The sequence below is a fragment of the Manacus vitellinus genome, unplaced genomic scaffold, assembly GCF_001715985.3.
Source record: "Manacus vitellinus isolate BGI_N305 unplaced genomic scaffold, ASM171598v3 scaffold_62_pilon, whole genome shotgun sequence".
Taxonomy (NCBI): domain Eukaryota; kingdom Metazoa; phylum Chordata; class Aves; order Passeriformes; family Pipridae; genus Manacus; species Manacus vitellinus.
Window position 1 is genome coordinate 2,704,921 of NW_021940704.1, and position 20,953 is coordinate 2,725,873.

Genomic DNA, 20,953 nt, shown 5'->3' on the forward strand with positions numbered 1-20,953 from the left:
AACCCACGGCCCCAAGTGCCTCATCCACACATTTCCTGAACACTTCCACCTCTGCCCTGGGTGGAAGGTAGAGCATCTGGAAAGCCAGCTGTGATGATCATTCTGCAGTTTTCTTCTCTGGAAATGCCCCCTAAGCTTTCCAAGTGTTGTTCTTTAAATAAGCCCTCCCACTTACACTCTGCTACAGGGAGAGACGCAAAACATTCCTATTATTTTTTTCCCCCATAAACACATTGCACAATTTGAGGTTTTCATCTTTAAATTTAATTAAAGAAAAATGTCTCAAAGTGATGAAGCATGTCTGACTTCCAGCTTCTTTCAATGGCACAAGCCAGTGCAGTAAATTGTAGAAAGCGAGCTCAGTTAGAATTTTCATTTAAAATAAAAAATAGAGAGAAAACTCTCCAGATGTGAGGTCCTGTTAAAAAAGTGGCTGTTCACTTGTAAACAGAATCAAAGTGTTAAGAACACAGTTTCATACAGCTTAAACAAAACCACTTTTCTGAAGCAGTACAAGTATGTTACAACACTGTAAGAACACCAAAAGCAGAAAACAAAAGAATGGCAGAAGAATCACAAAACATTATTTACTAAAGTGATAAATAATTTATGTTGAATGTTAATAGCTTGACATTTTATTGCTCCAATGGTAACATGTTGACAAGGAAATGTAGTAAACTCTCATAGTGGGACAATAATAAACATCTATTTATGGTTTTGCATATGGAGTTTTGTACCTAAGCAAGGAAAGCAGAGGAATCTTTTGGATTTATCAAAACCTCAACAGATTTAGCAAAAATTTTTTTTCTGTTGTTAAAGCCACCCATTTACAAGTCAATCCACACTTCCCAGACTTGTCTGTGCATGCCTTGGACACTTTTTATGATACTCCTGCGGTAAAACACCTTCCCAGGCATAGGCAGGGGATCAGCAGTAAGAGCTCTGATGCTCTGCCAGTGTTCTTTACTCCTCCAATACTCCTTAGATACCAAACTCACTGGATACAAACCCAAATATTTCCTGGATAAAAACTAGAAAGGAAAGTTAGTGTCAACATGTTTATATGAAAAATTAAACACTGATTTGGTAGACAGTAGCTGCTTTTAAAAGTCTGCTGAAAACTCCCCCTCCTGAGGTACCAGTTCTCTTCTCTCCTCACTCTGCTGTTGGAACCAGCCAAGGCACTTTCTTTACCACTTCCACTCACTTTGCTGACATGAATCTCTGTTATGTTGCTACAGATTCTTTCTCCAGCTGACAAATGTCCTCCCTAAGCAGGTTTACCAATTCATGCTGGCAGCTTCATTGTCAAAAATGACATTTTCAGAATTACCTGGGGATGTTTTTATGTTAAAGCAAAGGAGAGCCCAGGCAAAGCAGAACCTGTGTAGAGAGCTCACAGCAGCACTTAGAGCTGCCCCCACCTTTCAATGAGCTTGGATCTTTCAGATGCAAATATAGTAACTGCTGCTGGCTTTGCATTTTAATGCAAATTTATCTACTTATTAAACATGGAGCTTAATGGAAATGGCAGTTTTGGCTCTCCTTCTTTACTAGTTGCTTTATGGCCACATAGTTAAATGCTTATTAAAATACAAAAGAGGAGGCCCATTCATGGTTTGGAGACTGCACAATTAATAATTAAGGACAAAGTAAAATGTACAGAATTTACATAGTTAAAATGTAAACTTTAATGTGCTGAAGTGCTCAAGGCCAGGTTGGATGGAGCTCTGAGCAACCTGGAAGGTGTCCCTGCCCATGGCAGGGGGTGGGACTGGAGGACCTTTAGGGTCCCTTCCAAACCAAACTATTCTGGGATTCCACAGAAAGTGCCTGTTCTCAAATGGAAAAGTACAGTTACAGAAAGAAGAAAATAAGAACTTGCTGGGATTTCTTGAGTTTCTCGCACAAAACATAAAAATCATTGACAAAGTTCTGGCATAACAATAAGAAACTTCCATTGTTCAGTTAATTAAGCCAAGCTCCCTTCATTTTCTCCAGAAACTCAGGGAAATCCAGAGAACTGCGTGTGCTATTTCAGTTTTGGTTTACCCTGTGTTTTTCTGCCATTATTTTCTCTGCTTCCAGTTAACACTCATCCCAAAAAAATAAAAATAAATTGGAGACAACACTTTGCTTGGTTCTGTGATGGAAATGCAAGTTGCAAGGTGTAGCTGACATTAAACTCGAACCACACAAGAGGTTTTTATTTGTATTACAAATGCAATTACACACTCAGCTGTCACCAATCTACCAGTCAAATGAAGCTGCTGCATGAAGTGTGCAGATCCCAGACTCTGATCCTCCTCAGCTGTGCAGGAGGAACAGCACAAACTTTGCACAAAACTGGCCTTCTGTAAACACTGTGGAAAGAAATCTGACCTACTACACATATTAGAATGCAATGGTCCTACAAATACTGTGTTTTAATACCATACTGCAAACCGAAAGGATGCAAATACATTCAGAGGAAATCCCAAGTCACCCTGAAACTAAAAAGCAACTTGGGATGATGCTGCAGAAAGTCAAGTTGCTGCAAAGAAATGCCTGGACACTGATGATAATATTCATCCCAACTTGCAGATACTCAGCTGGTTTAAATTATTTGTAGTTAGAAAAGGGAGAAAATTTGCACCAATTTTCATTTGCTTTCTATTATCAAGTGGTCTTGCTTAGGTCAGTCATTACAGGAAGTTCTTCTACAATTACTTCCCTTCCTGAGATCAGGCAAACAGGGAAGTATCCGAAATAATACTGAATTCCACAAGGCATTTGGGGCTTTCCAGACACTGCCTGACTGCCAAAACACACGCAGGAGCCCTTTCAACTGCTCCACTTCCTCCCTCAGCATGTTTGGAAATGCCACTGATTTAGATAAAATTCATTTCCACTGGAAAGGATGTCATGTCACTTAACTGTTAAAATGCTGAAGTACAATCATGCTACAGTAACAAAGGTGTTACTTCAGCTTTGATTTTCAGCTCTTCCAAATTTTTCTCCTTAGTAATGAAGATCTCCAATTATGAGACCTTCTTTTCCCCTTACTTTAAAACAAAACTTGACATCCAAATATTCCTAACTCAAAAAGAGACTTTAGAGTATTTTTTGTTAAGAGCAGCTGCCACCTACCCCAGAAATGCAGCTTTTTCGGAGGTGGACATATTTCAGCTTCCTATTTTAGGTGCTGCAAACACCACCTGAAATGCTTTTTTAAAATAAAAAGACAGACAGAAATGCTCTGCATTTTTCATCCATTTACTAAACAAAGTGCAACTGAGCCCTACACATCTGAGAGTCCGTACAAACTCCTTATGGCTTTCCCATAAAACCACGTGTGGGTGGGTCTGTACAATCCAGGGACACGAGCAAATGAACTGTGGGACTGTTGGCAAGAGAGTAAGAGCTATAATACATTCTGTAAACCTTGGCATACCACACTTTACATTATGCAAAGAGTCAATATTTACAATTCCAGAGTGGGTAAACTAATGTCTGATGATTTTGCAAGGTGCAGGACAAACCCAGTGCTGTTGATTGCAAGTTCTATGCAAGCAGGTTATACTAAATCATCACTACGAGACAATTACCTGGACATTCCTACTGAGGGGTTCTAGGATTGAGACATTTAGGATGGAATAGAGGATGACACAGCCTTAGGATGCACATTTTGAGGACAGCAAATAATTGAGAAATTAATAAGGCAGCATGCTCAGAACAAGCTGAAGCAGCACTGATGTCAGATCCCTAGTGGCAACTCTATCAGTTATTATGTTAAAAATTCAGAGTGCAACATAGAAGCCTCGTTTAACATAAAAAATGTGCAAATTGTTCTCTTCTTAACAAAAGAAAGTAACAGCGAGGAAGATATTCTACTGAAGAACATTTTAAGTCACAGCAAAGTAGACCATCTTCTTTCCAAAATCATCTACAAGGCACTAAGGGTAGAAAATGACAGGTAACATAAAAGACCAATGTTGTTCCTCAGTCAGGTCGAAATATGGGATATTTTGGTAAGAACTCTATTAATATTACCTGTTGAAGAAGGGGAAAAAGACAAGAACAGAATACAGTAACCAAGAAGTTCAAACCTTCAGCACAATTTCCATGCAGCATTTGCTAGTTTATAAGACTAAACATATCTGAGATAGTAAGGAGGGAAAGTTCCCCAGGGGAGCAAAGCAGAGATTCCAGTAATTTGGAAATAGAGGGATTCTGGATGCCTGAATTTTTGGGGGAGACTATCTTTTCCCTTAAAGTCTACACAACCTCCACAGCTATGTGTTAAAGTGGAGGGGGGAGTAGCAGGATCACAGAAGCAGTTTGAATTCTGCTTTCCTGAAAGGCCTGTCTCGTTTAAAACTTTGTGAAATTTAGAACTGGCAAAGAAATAAAAAGAAAAAAGGAAAAGATCCATTAAAAAAAAAACCAAAAAACAAAAACCTACAAAAATGCAATATTTCTGCACAAATTATTTGAGTCAAAGTAATTATGAATACCACTAGAAAAGAGGGATATGTGTTAAAGAACTAGGGACTGGTGCTGGGGTGGGAATCACACCAAGGCATGAAGTGCCAGCGGGTCTCCTCCATTCCAAAGTATAGACCAAAACAAGTGTGTCTGCCCTGCAAACACAGAATTGTCATGAAGGACAAACACATCTGTGGTGACAATGCCTGAGTCCCAATATGTGCCCTGGTTGCTGTTGTTAAGAGGGGCCTTTCTGGGTGTGTGTCAAACCCAACTCCACGTTTGTCTGAGAGATTTTTTTTGCACAGGGTCAGTCTGGCAAGTTAAGGATTTTCTCTATGAAATCACAGTTATAGGGAATAGCAAATTAGGAACAGAAGTAATACTTACATACTCCATCATATTGCTAGTTTCACATTTCCTTTTACTCAGCTTCCAGTGCAAACCAAGCTAAGAAAATAATTAACAAGAGATTAACATATCACATAACACAGCCTTGTTTGGGTGAGTAATGCCACAAGCACTAGCAATACTGAATTATTAACAACTAGAACACTTTAGGATCAGTACAAAGTATTATAAGAACAATATTATTCTAATATTATTATAAGAATTATATGACGTAAAATTTCTTCATGCCTATATTCTTAAAGCTGAAAAAAACCAAGCACTCTGACTTTTCTTACCTTATGATATAGTCTGTTATTTTCCCATTCTAATAACTTCTGAATTGATCTTCTAGTCTAAAAAGTAGAGTCAAAACTGTATTATAAATGGTTCAGTAGCCATTCAGAAGAATCTCACTATGACATTTCTGGCTAAGATTAATTTATAAGAAGTTAGTTTTAGATAAGTAGAACCAAGCAAAAGAGAAATTATCAATGGAAGTCCTACCACTTTGACTCCCCACTCCTATCTTTTTCAAAAAAGGAAACACCCATGGGTTTTTTGTTAATTTAGGACTGCAAATCCCTCAGAATTCACACAGATAGGAAGAGACCCTTTGAATTTAGTATTTTTACCTATCACAGGCAAGCCAACGAAACCAAATCTCCCATATTCCCTTGGCCAAAATCTGCACTCACTACAGGTGAGTGACAACACATCATTTCCATACATGCAATTTCTACTGACCCACACATCATTTACACACACGTAATTCCCAGATTTTTTTCCTGTAATTGTGATCTGAATCCTGAAAAACTCTCCCCACCACAGAACTCCAGCTCACAACAAACCCTGCTTGTATTTTCAACTCTTGGCTACCAGAGTGGGACCTTCCTGTTCTGCTCTTTCCATAGCTGTGGGAGAGGAGCTGATTTTTGGAGTTTCAGTGCTTTTTAAGGTCACAAAAAGACCAGTGTGGTGACCCTGCATGGTATGCACAGAATTCCATCACCAATTCCTTTGCTGAAGGTAATAATGGAGGTGAGCTGCAGCACCTCACTGAAAAAAACATACAAAGCTATCTGAGGCAAAGACTCCACGGTGGGGAATCCACACAAAGCTACCCTTGGAATTTAGAAGGAGGTGTTGTTTCCAGTGCCAGCTGTCCCAGTCTCACATTGCAGCCCTTGGATCTCTGCTCCCTTTGTTGCTGGGGAAATGTTCTTCCCAGCAGTTTGCAGGACTGGCACAGTGCTGATCCCCAGCAGTGTGGTGGCTGTTGCAGAGCACTGCCCAAAGGGATATGCCATCCATGGAACACCAGGCTCAACAGGACAACTGGGGGCTGCTCTTTCCCAGCTCGGGGATGGGCCTGTGCAGGGCTGAGGGTTGGACTCCGTGATCCTTGGGGGTCCCTTCCAGCTCAGCACATTCAGTGGGTCTGTGAGTGATTTGTCTCTTCATCACTTGGGTTTTCTTCCCTGTTTCTCCTTCACTTACTAAACTTTATCTAAAGACCTACGTTTTTCTTATTCTTCCTCTTGTGATTCTCTCCCCCATCCTGCTCTGGGGGGCAGGGGTGTGTAAGGGAGGGGCTGGGGGGAGCTCAGGTGCTCTCTGGGTTCAACTCAGAACAAGAAAAAATTAAGAACCATCTTGTGATTGTTGGTGCTGAAATACAATCAGACACCCCCCACGCACCCCCTGACAGAAGCCCCATTGTTTTCCCTGCTTGTGTATCTTGTATATATTCTGTAGCCTTGAGAATGACATTAACACTACACACCACATGGGCATTTATTTTGATTTTCACTAGCACAAGAATGTCAAATATGGCTTTAAAACTGCAAATACTCCATTTGCCTATCTCAGGTCCATTCCTCTGCAATAATTACATTTATAAAGGCAGTTAAAATGAGCTAAAACAAGTCCTGTGACTTTGTAGTGATACAGCTTCAGCAATGAGCAGTCAACAAGTTAACATGTTATGCCTTTAATGCATTTTATTTTATTATTTTAACTAAAACCTCAGTGCCAGTCAATGCAGTTTTTTCTTGAGCAAGCTGGAAAATTTGGCAAAACACTCGTAGTCTGAAAGCAAGGCCCATTCCTTGTTTTTGCTTTTGGTTTGTTTTATTAAAGATCAGAAACTCCGAAAAGCCAGAAGGATTACTTTTTAACAGATTTTTATTAAAGATCTTTTCCCATAATTAAATTAAAAAGTGTAAGAGGTTTTTCCCAGTGCACCTAAATAATATTTGCATTTGAGGATAATAAGATTCTATGGCTACAAGTCTCACAAACTACATAACTGCAAAGAATATCATCACAATATACCCACTTACGTACCTCCTAAACATTTCCTGCTGTGAGAAATCAATCTAAATGTAAACCACAGAGGTAATTAAATCATATTTACTTGGTATTACTAAAGTGCTTTTCAAAATTATTACTTTGGACCTGATTATAGGAGTGGTCAATTCTCTGTTGTGGGGGGAAGTCTTTAACTTCCCAAATAGAAAACAAATTTGTGCTTGTTCTTACTAGAAACAGCACAGTAAAATAGGCCAGATGAAGCACAGCACTGAAATGTTACGGTATCTGTTGCATACAAAAAAATTACTTTTAATTTAAAAAAATAGTCAGGGGAGGGGTGTGAAGAGGAGAAGTGATTTTTCAGTCCAGTTCTGGCAGTCTTGGAAGGTCAGTGTCCAGTTCTGCACTGATTTAACTCAATTCTTAAACTTTTGGAGATCCTGGAAATTCAGGTTATCATATACTCCATCCTGTTCTGTGAACTGAGGTGGAAGCAGTTATTCCTAAAACTATTAATTCAACTGGTAGTTTGGTGTCACTTACTTCATTAACAAACACATTTTTCCTGTTTTCTGAGGAATGGAAAGCAGAATAACCTTCTGAATGCGAGTGAGGCCAAAGAAAGGTCTTGAAATTGGGATGACATTATTAGAAGTTATTTTATATTGTTTTTAGTAATACTAATAATTGCAAAATCAATCGAATAAGAAGGTGAAGCAGGCACTCACTCTTTTGTTAAGACAGACTACAGGCCAGAGGCTGCAGCCCAGGGTGCAGCAGCAGCAGAGGCAGCCGCAGAGCAGCCACTTCACGTTGATGGGCAGGTTCTTCCTCAGACAGGCATTCACTCTGCTGATGCTGGTCTTGAACTCCTCGGGGGCCACCTGCAACACAAGGGCTGGGTCTCAGGGGACAGGGGCTTGAACCAGTAACTGCCTCTGCAGTTTACAGTGGAACTGGAACAGAAGCCCACGACACAACTGGACCCCACCTCCTAAAGCACCGGTCACCAGGGAGCAGGAAGAGTCACTTCCCTGTGCAGGCCTTGCACAAACCTCAATAAAAAGCTAAACATGGCTTAGATAAACAGCCTCATCTGAGCTTATTGCACCATTGATAAATCAATTGGCCTGATAACACAGTGGTCCCCAAGGAAAATTAGAATTGGGACCCAATACATGCACTGGCTACACTGACCAAACCCAGGGAACAATGACAGAGATCTGTTTCCCAAGGGAATGTGGGGCAGCTTTGTGGGAAAAGGATGTATCACAAAAACAGATAATATTATCCAGATTCATTTCATACCAGTGCAAGTCTACACTGTGCCTGAGTAAGGTGGACCTCTGCCCACAGACAAATTCTTGAAGTGGTCCATACTGACTTGAAGCCACAACTTCCCTTGTGGCTGCTTCCTAAAATAGGGAAGCCTGGAAAGATATATACTGGATTATATTCAAGGCAGAGCACTGCATCTTGTACAGGGTTATGGATAAAGCTTAGCTGTTGAAAAACAACTGCTTTAAAATAAGGCCTATTCAGCAGAGCTTAGTCAAAATAGTATTTTCTATAAATTGCCACTGCAGAGTCACAGTGGAAACCCCCATTTTCTATCAGAAATAAGCTCATTTCTACAATAGCAGCATGTTTCTTACCTATTTACATACCCTAAATCCCTCATCTCTCTACAGGATCTAAATAACTTGTATCTGGCAAGCCAAGTATGGATTTTAGGCACTGTCTCCAAGATGACACCTTTAACTGTAACACAGTCCAGGAGGAAAACACAGAAAGCAAAATAATCATCTCCAACTTCAACAGACTTGACCAGGCAGGCACAGCTCAAAAAAATACCAAAAAAAGAAATCAAAAAATCTTCCCTAACTACTTGCAAAGTTGATGAAAAAAAACCCTGGAATGAGTCTGTACACAAATCTGTGCAACTACACAAGCCCCCAGCCCAACTCTGTCCATCTCGGTCTGCAACACCACCAGAAGTGTTAATTTAGTGACAAAGATTCCTTTGACCAGGAGCAAAGCCCTGGGGCAGGAAATGGAGAGGACCTGCTGCTGCCTCCTCCTATTCACCAGAGCTAAATTTGTTAAAGCATTGCAGGAAAGGCAGCAAATAAATCCAGCATCTGTTTCCTGGCCATTGAGGTGGCCAGGCAGCAGAGTCAGGGGGCAGCTGGGCTTGCACACAGGCCAGGCCTAAGTTAGTAACATAAGGACATGATTTAACATTGGGATTATTTTAAAAATATGAAGTATTTATTCTGCACTAATATAGGCTGCCTCCCTCCCATATTACATAGACTGGCTTGGTTTACACACACAAATGGAGCAATTAAAAACATTTCTTTATCTATTTTACAACACACACCTTAGTTTAGGGGAAAAAAAAAAAAGAAAATGGCAATAAAAGCCCAGACATCCTTCCTACTTATTTTCAATGAAAAGAAATCCCATTGTAATGTGGAAAATTGGCCTGGACTTGCACATCTCTGAAACAAGGTTTTACAGCCCCCTTGGCCAATGCCAGCTGTTGTATTTGGGATATAACAAATACCAGCTGTTGCAGTTGGGATATCACAAATACCAGACACACATGAGCAAAAACCTTTCATCTTCAATGTAGGAGAACGTTTTGTAGGAAAGAACAACTGGGCTGTTGCTTGCAGTGACCTGTCCAGCTGCTGCAGGCAGAGGTGCCTCAAAGTAAATTGAGATTCCTACATTAATTAACATTCCCCACTCCTAAGGAAGTTTCCATGTGCCTCATATTTAGGTATCTTTTGGAATTTTACATGTATCATTCTATCTGTTTATTTGAAAGATTAAAAAAAAAACAAACAGTTTTTTTTCTTGACCCTTTAATACTTTTGCAAGGAACCCCCCTGAGAAAAGAGAATGTCTCCTTTTCCATTAGACACAAAGTTTGCTGGACCTTGACAACACCACTCCCCAACCCCAAATCCAGCTGGACAAACCTACCAAAGGCCATGGAATCTGATTTAGTTTAACAAGAATAACCCTTATCATCAGTGATGACATCCAACATGGAAAGAACTCAAACAGATTCTTAGATTACAACTGGCAGAAAAGCGTAGGCCCTGACAAGAGAACACAGGGATGGTGAGATTCCCTATTCCTGGGACCATTTCTAGGGAGTCACTGTCCACAGTCTGATTCTACTTTGTAAGAACAATGTTGAAGTTCTCTCCTTCCTGTAGAACAAATGGCTACACTAGAAACCAACTAAGGAACAGAACATTTCCATTTCAGGAATGTCGGTCTGATGGTTACCTTAATACAGTGTTATGAAAGCACAGTTACAACCTGCTAACTCACCAAATACTTTCATTTAAAGAGAAACCTCTTGGCTACAACAGAAGATGTAATTACTTGAGATGGTTTTGGCTAACCCAGACTATTGGATTATTTCTCCCTTTTGGAAATGTAATCACAATAAATATTTCTGTCACTTAGTGACACATCTTCATCTGAAACTAAAGGAACTGGTGAGGAAGATAAACCTCATATTGTGATAAACAGAAGAAACAGTTTGTTGATGTCAGTTTACAGCTCAGTAACAGTTAAGCTTTGTTACACAGTGATAAGGAACAAAATACCTGTAAATAAAAGAACTGTTCTCATTTAACAATAAAATGGTATCCAAAAGAAAGTCACCAAAGAATTTTGTTGATTTTCTGGCATAACTTTAAATCTCACCTTTCCTCCAGGTATAGCTGTTGAAAAGTGGGTATGAAATGACTAATGCATTTCAAACAAACAGAGAATTAACAGCACCTCCTGCACAAAGAAAGCTCCCTAAGAAAGGGCAGTTTTGAGTAATTCTGGAATCTCTTGGAGGATTGTGTCTGGCTCCTGAAAAGACTGAGATAAGCACAAGGCTCCTGGCTGTGCAGTGCACCTTGTGAAGGGACGGCAGTTCCTTTCAGGCCTTCAAGGGAGGGGAAAAAACAAAAACATAAAAGGAAAGGAGAGGGTGTCATAATATTTTACAACAGGATGCAGAGGATCCACAAACACAGGAAGAGAGCAAGGAAAGCCCAGCAGGCCTGATCTTTCTCCTTCAATCACCAGGATCACAAGCCCTATCAATCACAGGCTGCAGGCGATCACAATGCCCAGCCCACCCTTTATGGCTCCCATTGCACAGTCCTCTCTGGGCAGGACCCTTTTTGTTTGAGAGCAGAGCAGGAAACTCCACTTTCTCCCTTAAGGTTCACTGCCCACATCGTTTTCTGGTCACCTGGAGCAGTGTGTGCTATTGTGCTACATATAATGAAGAGTATTTTGTTAAAAGCTATTAAGTGCTTGTTTTAAAAGAATTAATTATCCTGTAAAACTGCAACACACAGAATTTAAAAGTAACCGGAATTTAAATTTAGGCAAATGTCCAATTACGTTATTAATAATAATGTAATTATATAATATTACATTATTACAAGTTAAATACTGCCTTTCTATTAAGTGTAGTTAAATCTTTTCTTAAAACATACCTTTGAAAAGAACACAGGTTGAAAGCCTGGCTCAGGATTTCTGAACAAGCTGAGCTAGTATCTCATCCTGCAAGATGAATATTAAGTCAATGTGGCTGAATTAGCCAGGCCACATTTCTGACCTACCTGGGCTCTTCCTTTATTATTTTATTGTCTGGGCTTTCTCCTCCAATGTACACATTCACCTCCCCCAGGAAAGCAAGAACCATCTCAATTAAACACTGCAGATGTAGCTCAGGCACTGCAGCTCCAGGCTGACTTACAACAGCTCTCCAGGCTCTCAAAAAACTGGGAGACTGGGAGGGAGGGGAGGTGGGTGAAGAGGGAGAAGTATTTCAGATTTCAAAAAAAGAAAATTAGCAGAAGGTTTCCTACCATCATTATGTGGATGGGTAAACTGAGGGGCAGGAAGCTGAACAAACTACTGACACAACTTAGTGGGGCATAAACCCCAAAACTTTGGGCTTCTGGGACAAAGGTGCAGTTGGATGGTTTCCTCTATTTAGGATTTTTATTGTGTATTGGATGGATTGTCATCCTCTGCTTAAAAACCTGCCTCTGTTACATCTGTATTTATTAAAAAGGAAAGCAATACCATAGAAAAATCCATCAAACCCATCTAAGGGCTTCATCTCTTACACTCCATTAGCAGAAGGGATATATTATTAATATCAATTCACAGTGGACAGCAAAGCCATTAAACTTAATGTTGCCCAGACATTCTGAATAAACTATGCCATTGCCTTCCAGCAGCTGAGTACTAATGCAAGTTCACAGTAAACACCTTAATCACAATTTGTTAATATAAACAGTCACGCTGCAATTCATAATGTTAGATTTCATAAGAAGGTAAAAACCAACATTTTAAGAACAGAAGAAGATCTTAAAGTGGTGTCTCCGTTGACTACAATGCTGATTATTGTGAATTATTTAGCAGGGTATTGGAAGAAAACCTTCTTACTGGAAAAAAGACCATATTTTCATTTTCATAGAGATTAAAATGACTGACTGTCTCAACCAGAGGAAGCAGCAGATTATTTATTTCTTGCAATTCATGAAAAGTATTAAAAACCAGAAGACCCGCAACTGTGGTTTTTAATGTCTTCCATGGCACTGTGTGGCAGGCAGGAAGAAAAATGGGTTTACTATCTTGTTTCATTGGTGTTCTCCCCTGACAAAAGGGAATTCATTTCCTTTCAAGGCCTTCTTGCTCAGAAAGCCCTTCAAATCCCCAAGATAACAGGATATTGAGACTCTCAGCAGAAGCACATCCCCACACACAGCAAACCCCTGTGCACATCACCCCGTGCCACTGGGACATCCACAGGCAAATGCCGAGCACAACAATTTCCTCTCTCCTCTCTTTGCTAACTTAAGTCCAAGCAGTCAACTGAACTTGAAATTAAGCTTTTGTTCACTCTCTATTTAACAAGAGGAGGACAATCAAGTGGAAAATGTGACGGGTTGGTATTAAGAAGTGTAGGCTTGGGGGGTTGGGTTTGGTTTTTAATACACACAATTATTTTAAAGAGAAAGAGATGAAATTATAGAACCAAATTAATTTTTAACATTTCTTGCTAGGGATTTTCTATGGGCTTATTTATAACAAAATACAACTTGAGTATAAGAACACGAAATTTTTCTTTCTCAAAAATTCTGTGGCTTTCCAGCGATCAGAAGGAGCTTCCCAGGAAAGAACAAGCCTCAGACATGCGAGGGGGTGGAACGCAAACAGTGTGTGGTATCGCCAGCCCTCATAGGAGACACTGTGCCATCAGGAAGACTTTTCCTGTCAGGTTTAGTGAGATTCTGAAACAAGGCCACAATTCCCAGGTTGACTTTTAGCAGCCAAAAACTCCTGCTTTTCAGTGGTGCTGCTGGCACAATGCTGGACAATTCCAACACAAGGATTTTATTCATCATACTTTGGGGGGAAAATGAAGGAGAAAACCCCCAGCCTGATTTGGCAGGAGCAGGAGACACCATCCAGCTGTGTTTCAGTGCGCTGCTAGAGTGACTCAACCTCTGCAAGGGGCTGCAGAGGTGGTGTAACTGTTTAGGATGGCATTAGAAAAAGTAGGAAGAGCCAAACTTTTTCCTTACAAATTCTGGAAAAGATATACAAAGGGGCTATAAAATGAAACAAAGCACTAGAGAGTGAAAGAGCAGGAAGAAAAAAAAATCCAAGAGAAAAAAGAATTAAAAATTTTAAAGTCTAAAAAAATACAACAATGAAAATAATTTAAAACCGTAACTAAGACTTTTGTGAAGATTTAACTAATAGTTACAAATTATTGTTTCTCAAACCTGCATTTAGTTAGGTGACAGGACTCCAGAGAAAGCAGGAGACTTGTCACTACTAATCTTCAGAACTAAATCATCTCTGAAAATGAACTAAAAACCTACTTGTAGATTTAACACTGCATTTTGTTCTGTAAAGCTTCAGACCAAACTGATTCTCTTCCAGAGATCTGTCTAAACACACACTCAGGGCTTGTCAGACCCTCAAAAGAGAGGTGTAGTATCTGAACTCAGTAAATGCACACAGGAGGGAGCACAAATTCCAGGTATTTACAAAGCAAGGTGAAGTGAGTCCTGCTTTCCTGGCTGTTGCCTGCATGGAAACAGTGTTTTTTTGCTGTGTTTAAAATGTCAATAATGATGGCAATTCCTGCAAAGCTTTGTTTTCTTGTTTCAAAATGCACTGGAGGGATTGGTCAGCAACCAGCTGGTTCACACAGGGCAGAGTTAACAACCTTTAGTGGGTTCATGAGCATGTATCTAACACAGAAACCACTGGATGCACTGATCTTCCCATGGAAAAGAACAGTTTAATCTCACACTTACCTTCCCTGTCAGAACAGAAGGAAATTCTGTATCAAACTTGTTGCTCAAGCCAAACCTTGAAAACAAAAGAGACAAACAAAATATATTCCACCTAACTTATTTTGTTTCCCTTAATCAAAAAATGTAATAAAATTTTTTACTTTAGAAAAAAAGAAAACTCTTCATTTGTTTTGCCTTTAAATTTACATAATTTCATGAGCTTTCCATCTCAGTTTATATAAGGTCTCATGTATCCTTTAAAAGGTCATTTCTAAGACAGAGAAATACAGCTTGCTGCCTTATTTAATAACTCCAAGTCCCCAAAAAAATGCAAAAATTCTGTTACAAGTGGATGGCAGGAAGTTTCAATCTTTGCTATCTTTACAAAAAACCCTCCAGCTGTTAAATTCCAGTTTTACTGTGTTCAATAATTCTTTGACTCATGCAATTGTTTCACATGCAACAGATGAAGCTTGTTATAAGGAACCCATTCATCATCATCATCTTAGAAATTTATAAGCATCTGGGTTTAAAAAACTGCTTTGGGCTGAGTTAAAATGTCTCATGCAAAACATGTAAGAGCCTCCACAAAGAACAGTTTTACAGCTGTGAACTTCAAGCAAATTAAGTCTCAGGTATGACTGTGGCTGCTCTTCATTGGAGTGTTCTGGGTTTTGAACAAGAGGGTTTCATTATAACCAGGGAAAGCTACAAGGAACTGGGCTTTGCTTGGAAACCTGTTCCCATCAGCTCCAGAACTCCTGAACCTTCACAATTCAGTGATTTAACAGAATCCAGTAGCAGCTGGCCCTCAGTACCTGGATGTTTGAACAGAGCTTCATGTTACATTTGGCAAGTTAAATATCTTGGATATCAGGTCCACCATCAGCTCTGCTGAACTATCTCCTGAGTATTTGTCTTGAACAAAAGAAAAAAACCCAAAAGAAAAGCACAAATTCATTTGGTATTGCTGTATTTATTGTAGGAACAAACCTGGAAAGTACTTGCTCTGGTTTGGGTTGGAAGGACCTCAAAGCTCAGCTGGTTCCAACCCCCTGCCCTGGGCAGGGACACCTTCCATGAGACATCAGCCTCCACCATTACATCACACACACAGTCCTGGGTACCCTGCAGCAGTCCAGGTACCCAAAACTGACCCTGAAACTTGTTTACAAGGATCAAAACGAGTCAAACCAACCTTAAAGAAGAGAGAGGCACAACAGAAGAACTTGTGCTGGCTTTAGAAATCCAGCAAGCTCATTGAAATGTTTGGCAACACTGATGAAGGCCAAGCCAGTTCTGCAATGAATAATTTAAGTCAGAGCCTTTACTCTTGTCAAGAGCATCATATTGGAACACTGTTTGTGTAAAACATGAAAAAAATCCACCAAAACAGTAAAAATAATAAGATTTTAGGCAAGCACAAAGGTTACTAGTATAGCACATTTCCATTCTCAGTGAATGTAATCTGCCAAGTCAGCCTCCACATTTTGTAGCTTTTCTTTTTAAGCTGAAGTCTTCTAAGTTTTGTAATATATATTTAGTTTTAAGGAAGCTTGAAAAGCAATGGAGTAATCCTCTCAGTCTTAAAAATAGCCAGAAAAGACTAACAATAGGAAACACACACACAAGGCTGTTTTGAGGAGCACAGACTTCTCTGTGCATCAGCAAAGAAACCACCTGAAACGATGCCAAAGGAGTAGCAATCAGACAACATAATAAAAGAACTACCGGAAAGTCCAGGTGATACTCAGAATTATTTACTCTACCCATGTAAGAGACTAATTCCACTAAACCATGCCAAAGGTCCACCTCTCCCAGAACACTGACTCTTACAGGGGCCAGGAGCAGAAGCCTAGGAGACAGCAAAAAAAAAAAAAAACCAATAAAAAAGCAAACATGTACCAGCAGTGCCCCAGAATCCACCCCTGACCTTCAACAACTCTTAGTTCAAACACTTCCCAAGCCACAGGTAGTGTCTTTCATCTCATCGATCATATATGCTCATTAAAATTCCCACTGCACCCCCAATTTCCATAAAGAACAAGATAAATTAGTGCTGATTTAGAATTCTGATTAAGAATGCAAGATCACAATATATTTTATTACATTCAGTTTGAAGGTTGATGTCATGAAACACGTTTAAAACCCAAACCTTTTATCAGTTGCCAAAACATTCCCTTCAGTTGTAGCACATCCAAGAAACTTCAGTTACAGAAAGGCACCTCTCACACTGACACCTGCAAATGGCTAAAAGGATATAAAAGTTTTAACTACACTGAAAACAGGACTGTGCCACATTAAAATACTGCATTTAGTCAGCACCACTGATGGCCTCTAGAACACTTTCACTAAAGTGTCTCTAGGAGTTTCACAGACTCTCCTGTGATTATTTACCACAGTTTAGAAATATGAAACTCCTGTCAGGTAGGGCAGTGGGGTGCTGATTGAAGAACTAAATAAAATAAAAGATTTGAAGCAGGATGTTATACAGTTGTACAGCTTTGCAAGCAGCTCTGTAAAAGCACTGAAGTGTTATTGGAATATTTAATGTAAAAAAAGTTAAGATTTAAAGTCTTGTTCAAGAGATAATATTAGACTTCCTACAACAGACTAGTGATCTAGCATGATCAGGCCTACAGAGCCTTCTAAAATTCAGTATATTTAAAAATCACTGTGTAAAATCAATTCCAGTACCTGTTCTTAAAGTCCTTGAAAGCATCAGTTGGTGGTGACTTATTTCTAGGCCAGTTCTCTGACTCCTCAGTGAGAGCTGCCCAAAGCGTAACATTTAGAAATTCAGATCAGTCACCCACATACTTGGGTTGCACTTTTCTCACTGCATGACAAGTATCTCTAAAAGCAAGGCACTGTTTCCTACAAGCTGGAACAGAACTAGGATGACCTCACTTTCCAGTTCTGTCCCTCCTTCCCTGATTTCATGTCTGGCATCAGACAAGTCTCATCACCTCATTTTCCCCCATCAGTGAAGTGGGGAGAACACAACTTCTCCAAAGGAGCTGTAATAAGATATACTCCTAAATCCCTCCAATTAAAGACTGAAAGGAACACCCTGAATCACCAGTCATAAACCCCGCCTGCAACAGGTACCACAATAGAAACTTCTGTTAGTGCACAAAGCAGGACCTCAGGTTTCTGTGCCCAAAAGATTTTGGGAAACACTCTCATATCTAGAAGGGACATATTTACAGGTGCTTTGTCTTTCTTTTTACAAAATTTTGACTTAAACAGTGCTTCTTTCTCCTTTCTCCTCTCCTGTATTTATAGATAGTAATCAGCCTCACTGGACTGCACAAGCTAAACCCATTCAGTGAAGCTCTCCAGCTCCTTTTTGTTCAGCTCCTTTCCCCACACCTAATCCAGGTTACATTGAACCTCCCTGGAACAGAGGAGCTCAGGTCCCACACACTGCTCTTTAGGAGGCATCGGCTCAGCTTTGTCCAGCATAAAGATGATATTCACCAAGAAATGAATAAATAATTAAATAAATATCCAGGTAAAGATGATATTCATCAAGAGCCCTGAGCTGAAATCCTCTTGAACAACTGGCATTTCTCTTCCTAATTTCGGCCATTTTCCTGTGGGGCCAACAGAACTATCCAAGGGTGTCTTTACCCATGGATGATGTTTTGGGAAATGAAGTTTTTGATAAGTAGTGGGAGCCTGAGGTCATTGGCTCTTTGAAATATGCAGAAGATGGAGTAATATCAGACAATAGTCAAATGTCATCACAACTGGTTCTACCCTCCCTTCCCCAGCTGATGACAACAAGCTTTTCATCAGCACCTGGTCTGTGGGTCCCTGGGGCACTCCCACAGAAAACAGGATGGAACACCAAAAGTTAACTTCCAGCCAAAACTAGGAGGTTTGCAGACTTCAGCAGGAATCACAAGCTGGATATTAAGGGCAATAATATGCTTAAAGGCTATTTCATGACCTCATTGCCATCCATCCACATGGACTTAATGATATGGAAAAATCACATAGGATAAATAAAACCTTATAACCAAGTTACAGTTTGTTTACTACTCTGTTTCTGAAAGTTATTGTCTTTGCTTTGCTGAGCAGATGACTCAGTCTTCACTAAAAATGCCTGTGTTGAGATATTTGGATACAGCAAGCAGAGTCCCACTGACCATGCCAGAAACAGCAAACAAGGGGTTTATAACTCATCAAAATGGAATTTCAGAAGCAAAAGCATTTACTAGGACCTACTGATTCCTCTGTGCTAAAAATCAAAAGCTTTCTGAAAACAATAAATATGGCTGAGAGCTAATTTTTTCAAAGTAAGAATCTTGAACAAGATGAGAATAAATTTTGCCAACCACTTTCACATACCTTCTCTCTGTCTTTCTCTCTCTGAGTAAAATAAAACAAATACACTTTTCATGGTCACTCTTACCATGCACAGGGGTAGATGGGTTAGCAAAAGTCAGTGGAAAAAGCAAGATCCTGCTAAATACCGTGGGAAGCTTCTCAATTTATGTTTAGTACTGTTGGATAATGCAGAACAGCTCTGTCAGGGAGAGCAGCTCACTGACAAGGGCAGAAGAATAAAAACTCTCATGCAAGAAACTAACACAGAATTTGAATCTCCCAACTTGGGACTTTTATAAGAGAACTGTACATGAAAAGCTGACGCAGAAAATGACCCTGGAATTTGAGAATTATCCCTTCCCTATACTCCAAAAGTATCCAAGAAAGCCAGTGTCAGCTGAAGAACAGAAGGCATCTGAAACAATGGGAAACAATGGTTTTATAAAGATAACTGGTTTTCTTTTACTAGTGTCTGACTTGTCAGGACAGAAATTTTTATCAGCAGTTGTTCCAGAGAGGTTCAAAAAACAAACACAAGTTTTCCTGGCTGACGTATTCCACCTCAGTAACTGGAGCAGGCTGATTTCAAAAGCATCTGTGTGATCAAAAACTGACAGAGTTCCAGCACTGATACATACTAACCACAAACTCTTTGGGAAGCAGAACAGTTCTCATTCATATGGAAGTTCAGATTATATACTCCAGTGTCCAGAGCTTACTTGCATTTTACTGGTAACATCCACTAACTGCTTTTATTAGTTTAAGGGGATTTAAAAATACATCATGAGGTGATAAAAGCTGCCTTCTGTCACACAGGTGGGGATACCTATTACAGGAGGAAAGCTGAGGAGGGGCGGGAGAAAGGGAAAATGAGTTGAAAGGGATTCAGCTCAGGTGGCTGCAAGGGTAACTCAGGATTTCCATTGAGGAGTACTGCTTTCTTCTGATGGAGACACCCCTCGTTTTGGGAGATGCTCCTGCCCATCCCCAAGAGGTGCTGGAGCCAAGTAGGAACTTTTAAGAACATCACTGGCACAGAAAAAGCAGCACAGAGGACAAAGCAAACAAGTGTGTAATGTTTTTTCCAGGTAATTCCTAAGATGGGTCCATGGCATTATGACAACTTTGCTTGTGTTCCACCTCTCCTTTAGTGAGGCCACTAGCTATCTGGGGTCAGGGCAGAGGGAAATCCCATCAACAGAGCAAATGCACTGTGATGCAGCAGAGCAACCCCCCCGCTGGCACCAGCTCCATGCAAACCTGATTCAGACTTACAGGAGGACACAGTACCACATCCAACACAAGTTCCCTTGGGACAGGAGAGCCTTCCCCACCCATTGCTTTCACTGCAGAGTTAGATCACACTGCACCTATTTACAGAAAGAAACGTGCATTTTATGCAATCCAAAGGCAGAGCCAAAGCAACACAAGATGGGCCTCTGCAATACAGCACCTTCAGTACTTCCCTCCCTGCCACGAACATCAATGTAACAACCAACAGCTTGTTATGGATGTGCTTGGTTCTATTAAATCTTCTGTTTACAGGAGTAAGAACGTTAAAGATTCCTACGAGTAAACATCACATATGAGAAAACACAGCTTGCTCATCCTCTGTTCAATGCTGAAATGAGCAGCAAACATTCTGGCTCATGCTGTGTTCCCGTGATAAAAACACTCAATCTGAACCCAACTCAGAACGAAGTTTGGAGCAGATGAAGCCCAGCCCAGCCCCAAGCCTGCTCTGCAGTGCAGTGAGGGGGTTCCGCTGGGGTACAGCAACATGGTCTGAACGGGCTGCCCGTCCTCGCATCGCCTGGACTTTGCTTTTTATCGAACAAATTGCTTGGGTAAAGCGGAGCCCCAGGGAGGGCTGATCTAACTCCGCACCCACAGCCAATTCCCGCTGCTCATTCACGGCCCGGGGCTACATGGGGCTACGGGAGCACCGAGTCCCACGTTTCCACGCGTTAAGAGCACAATTCCGCTCACAGAGCGGGTGCCGGGGGCGCAGGGCAGCGCGGCCCTGCGCTGAGGGGCGGCCGGACCGCGCAGGGCCGGGCACGGAGCTACCGCTGCCTCACGCTCCCGGCGCT

At 40.6% G+C, this 20,953-nt stretch overlaps 1 protein-coding gene across 1 annotated transcript; it reads right to left on the bottom strand.

Moving 5' to 3' along the window:
- Positions 1-248: 248 nt before the first annotated feature.
- CHIC1 (cysteine rich hydrophobic domain 1) lies at positions 249-20,683 on the bottom strand. Its single transcript, XM_018083308.2, has 6 exons — positions 20,136-20,683; positions 14,544-14,598; positions 7,899-8,054; positions 5,154-5,210; positions 4,858-4,917; positions 249-4,032 (listed from the first exon to the last, which is right to left on the bottom strand). Exons 1-6 carry the CDS (start codon positions 20,153-20,155, stop codon positions 3,982-3,984), a joined length of 399 nt encoding a protein of 132 aa, XP_017938797.1. The 5' UTR covers positions 20,156-20,683; the 3' UTR covers positions 249-3,981.
- Positions 20,684-20,953: the final 270 nt, after the last annotated feature.

Coding starts and splice junctions, on each gene's coding strand:
- CHIC1 (XM_018083308.2), bottom strand. CDS start 20,155: ATGTGGTACTGTGTCCTCCT. Junction 4,918..5,153: donor ATAACAGACTATATCATAAG/GTAAGAAAAGTC, acceptor TTATTTTCTTAG/CTTGGTTTGCACTGGAAGCT. Junction 4,033..4,857: donor CTAGCAATATGATGGAGTAT/GTAAGTATTACT, acceptor CTTCTTCAACAG/GTAATATTAATAGAGTTCTT.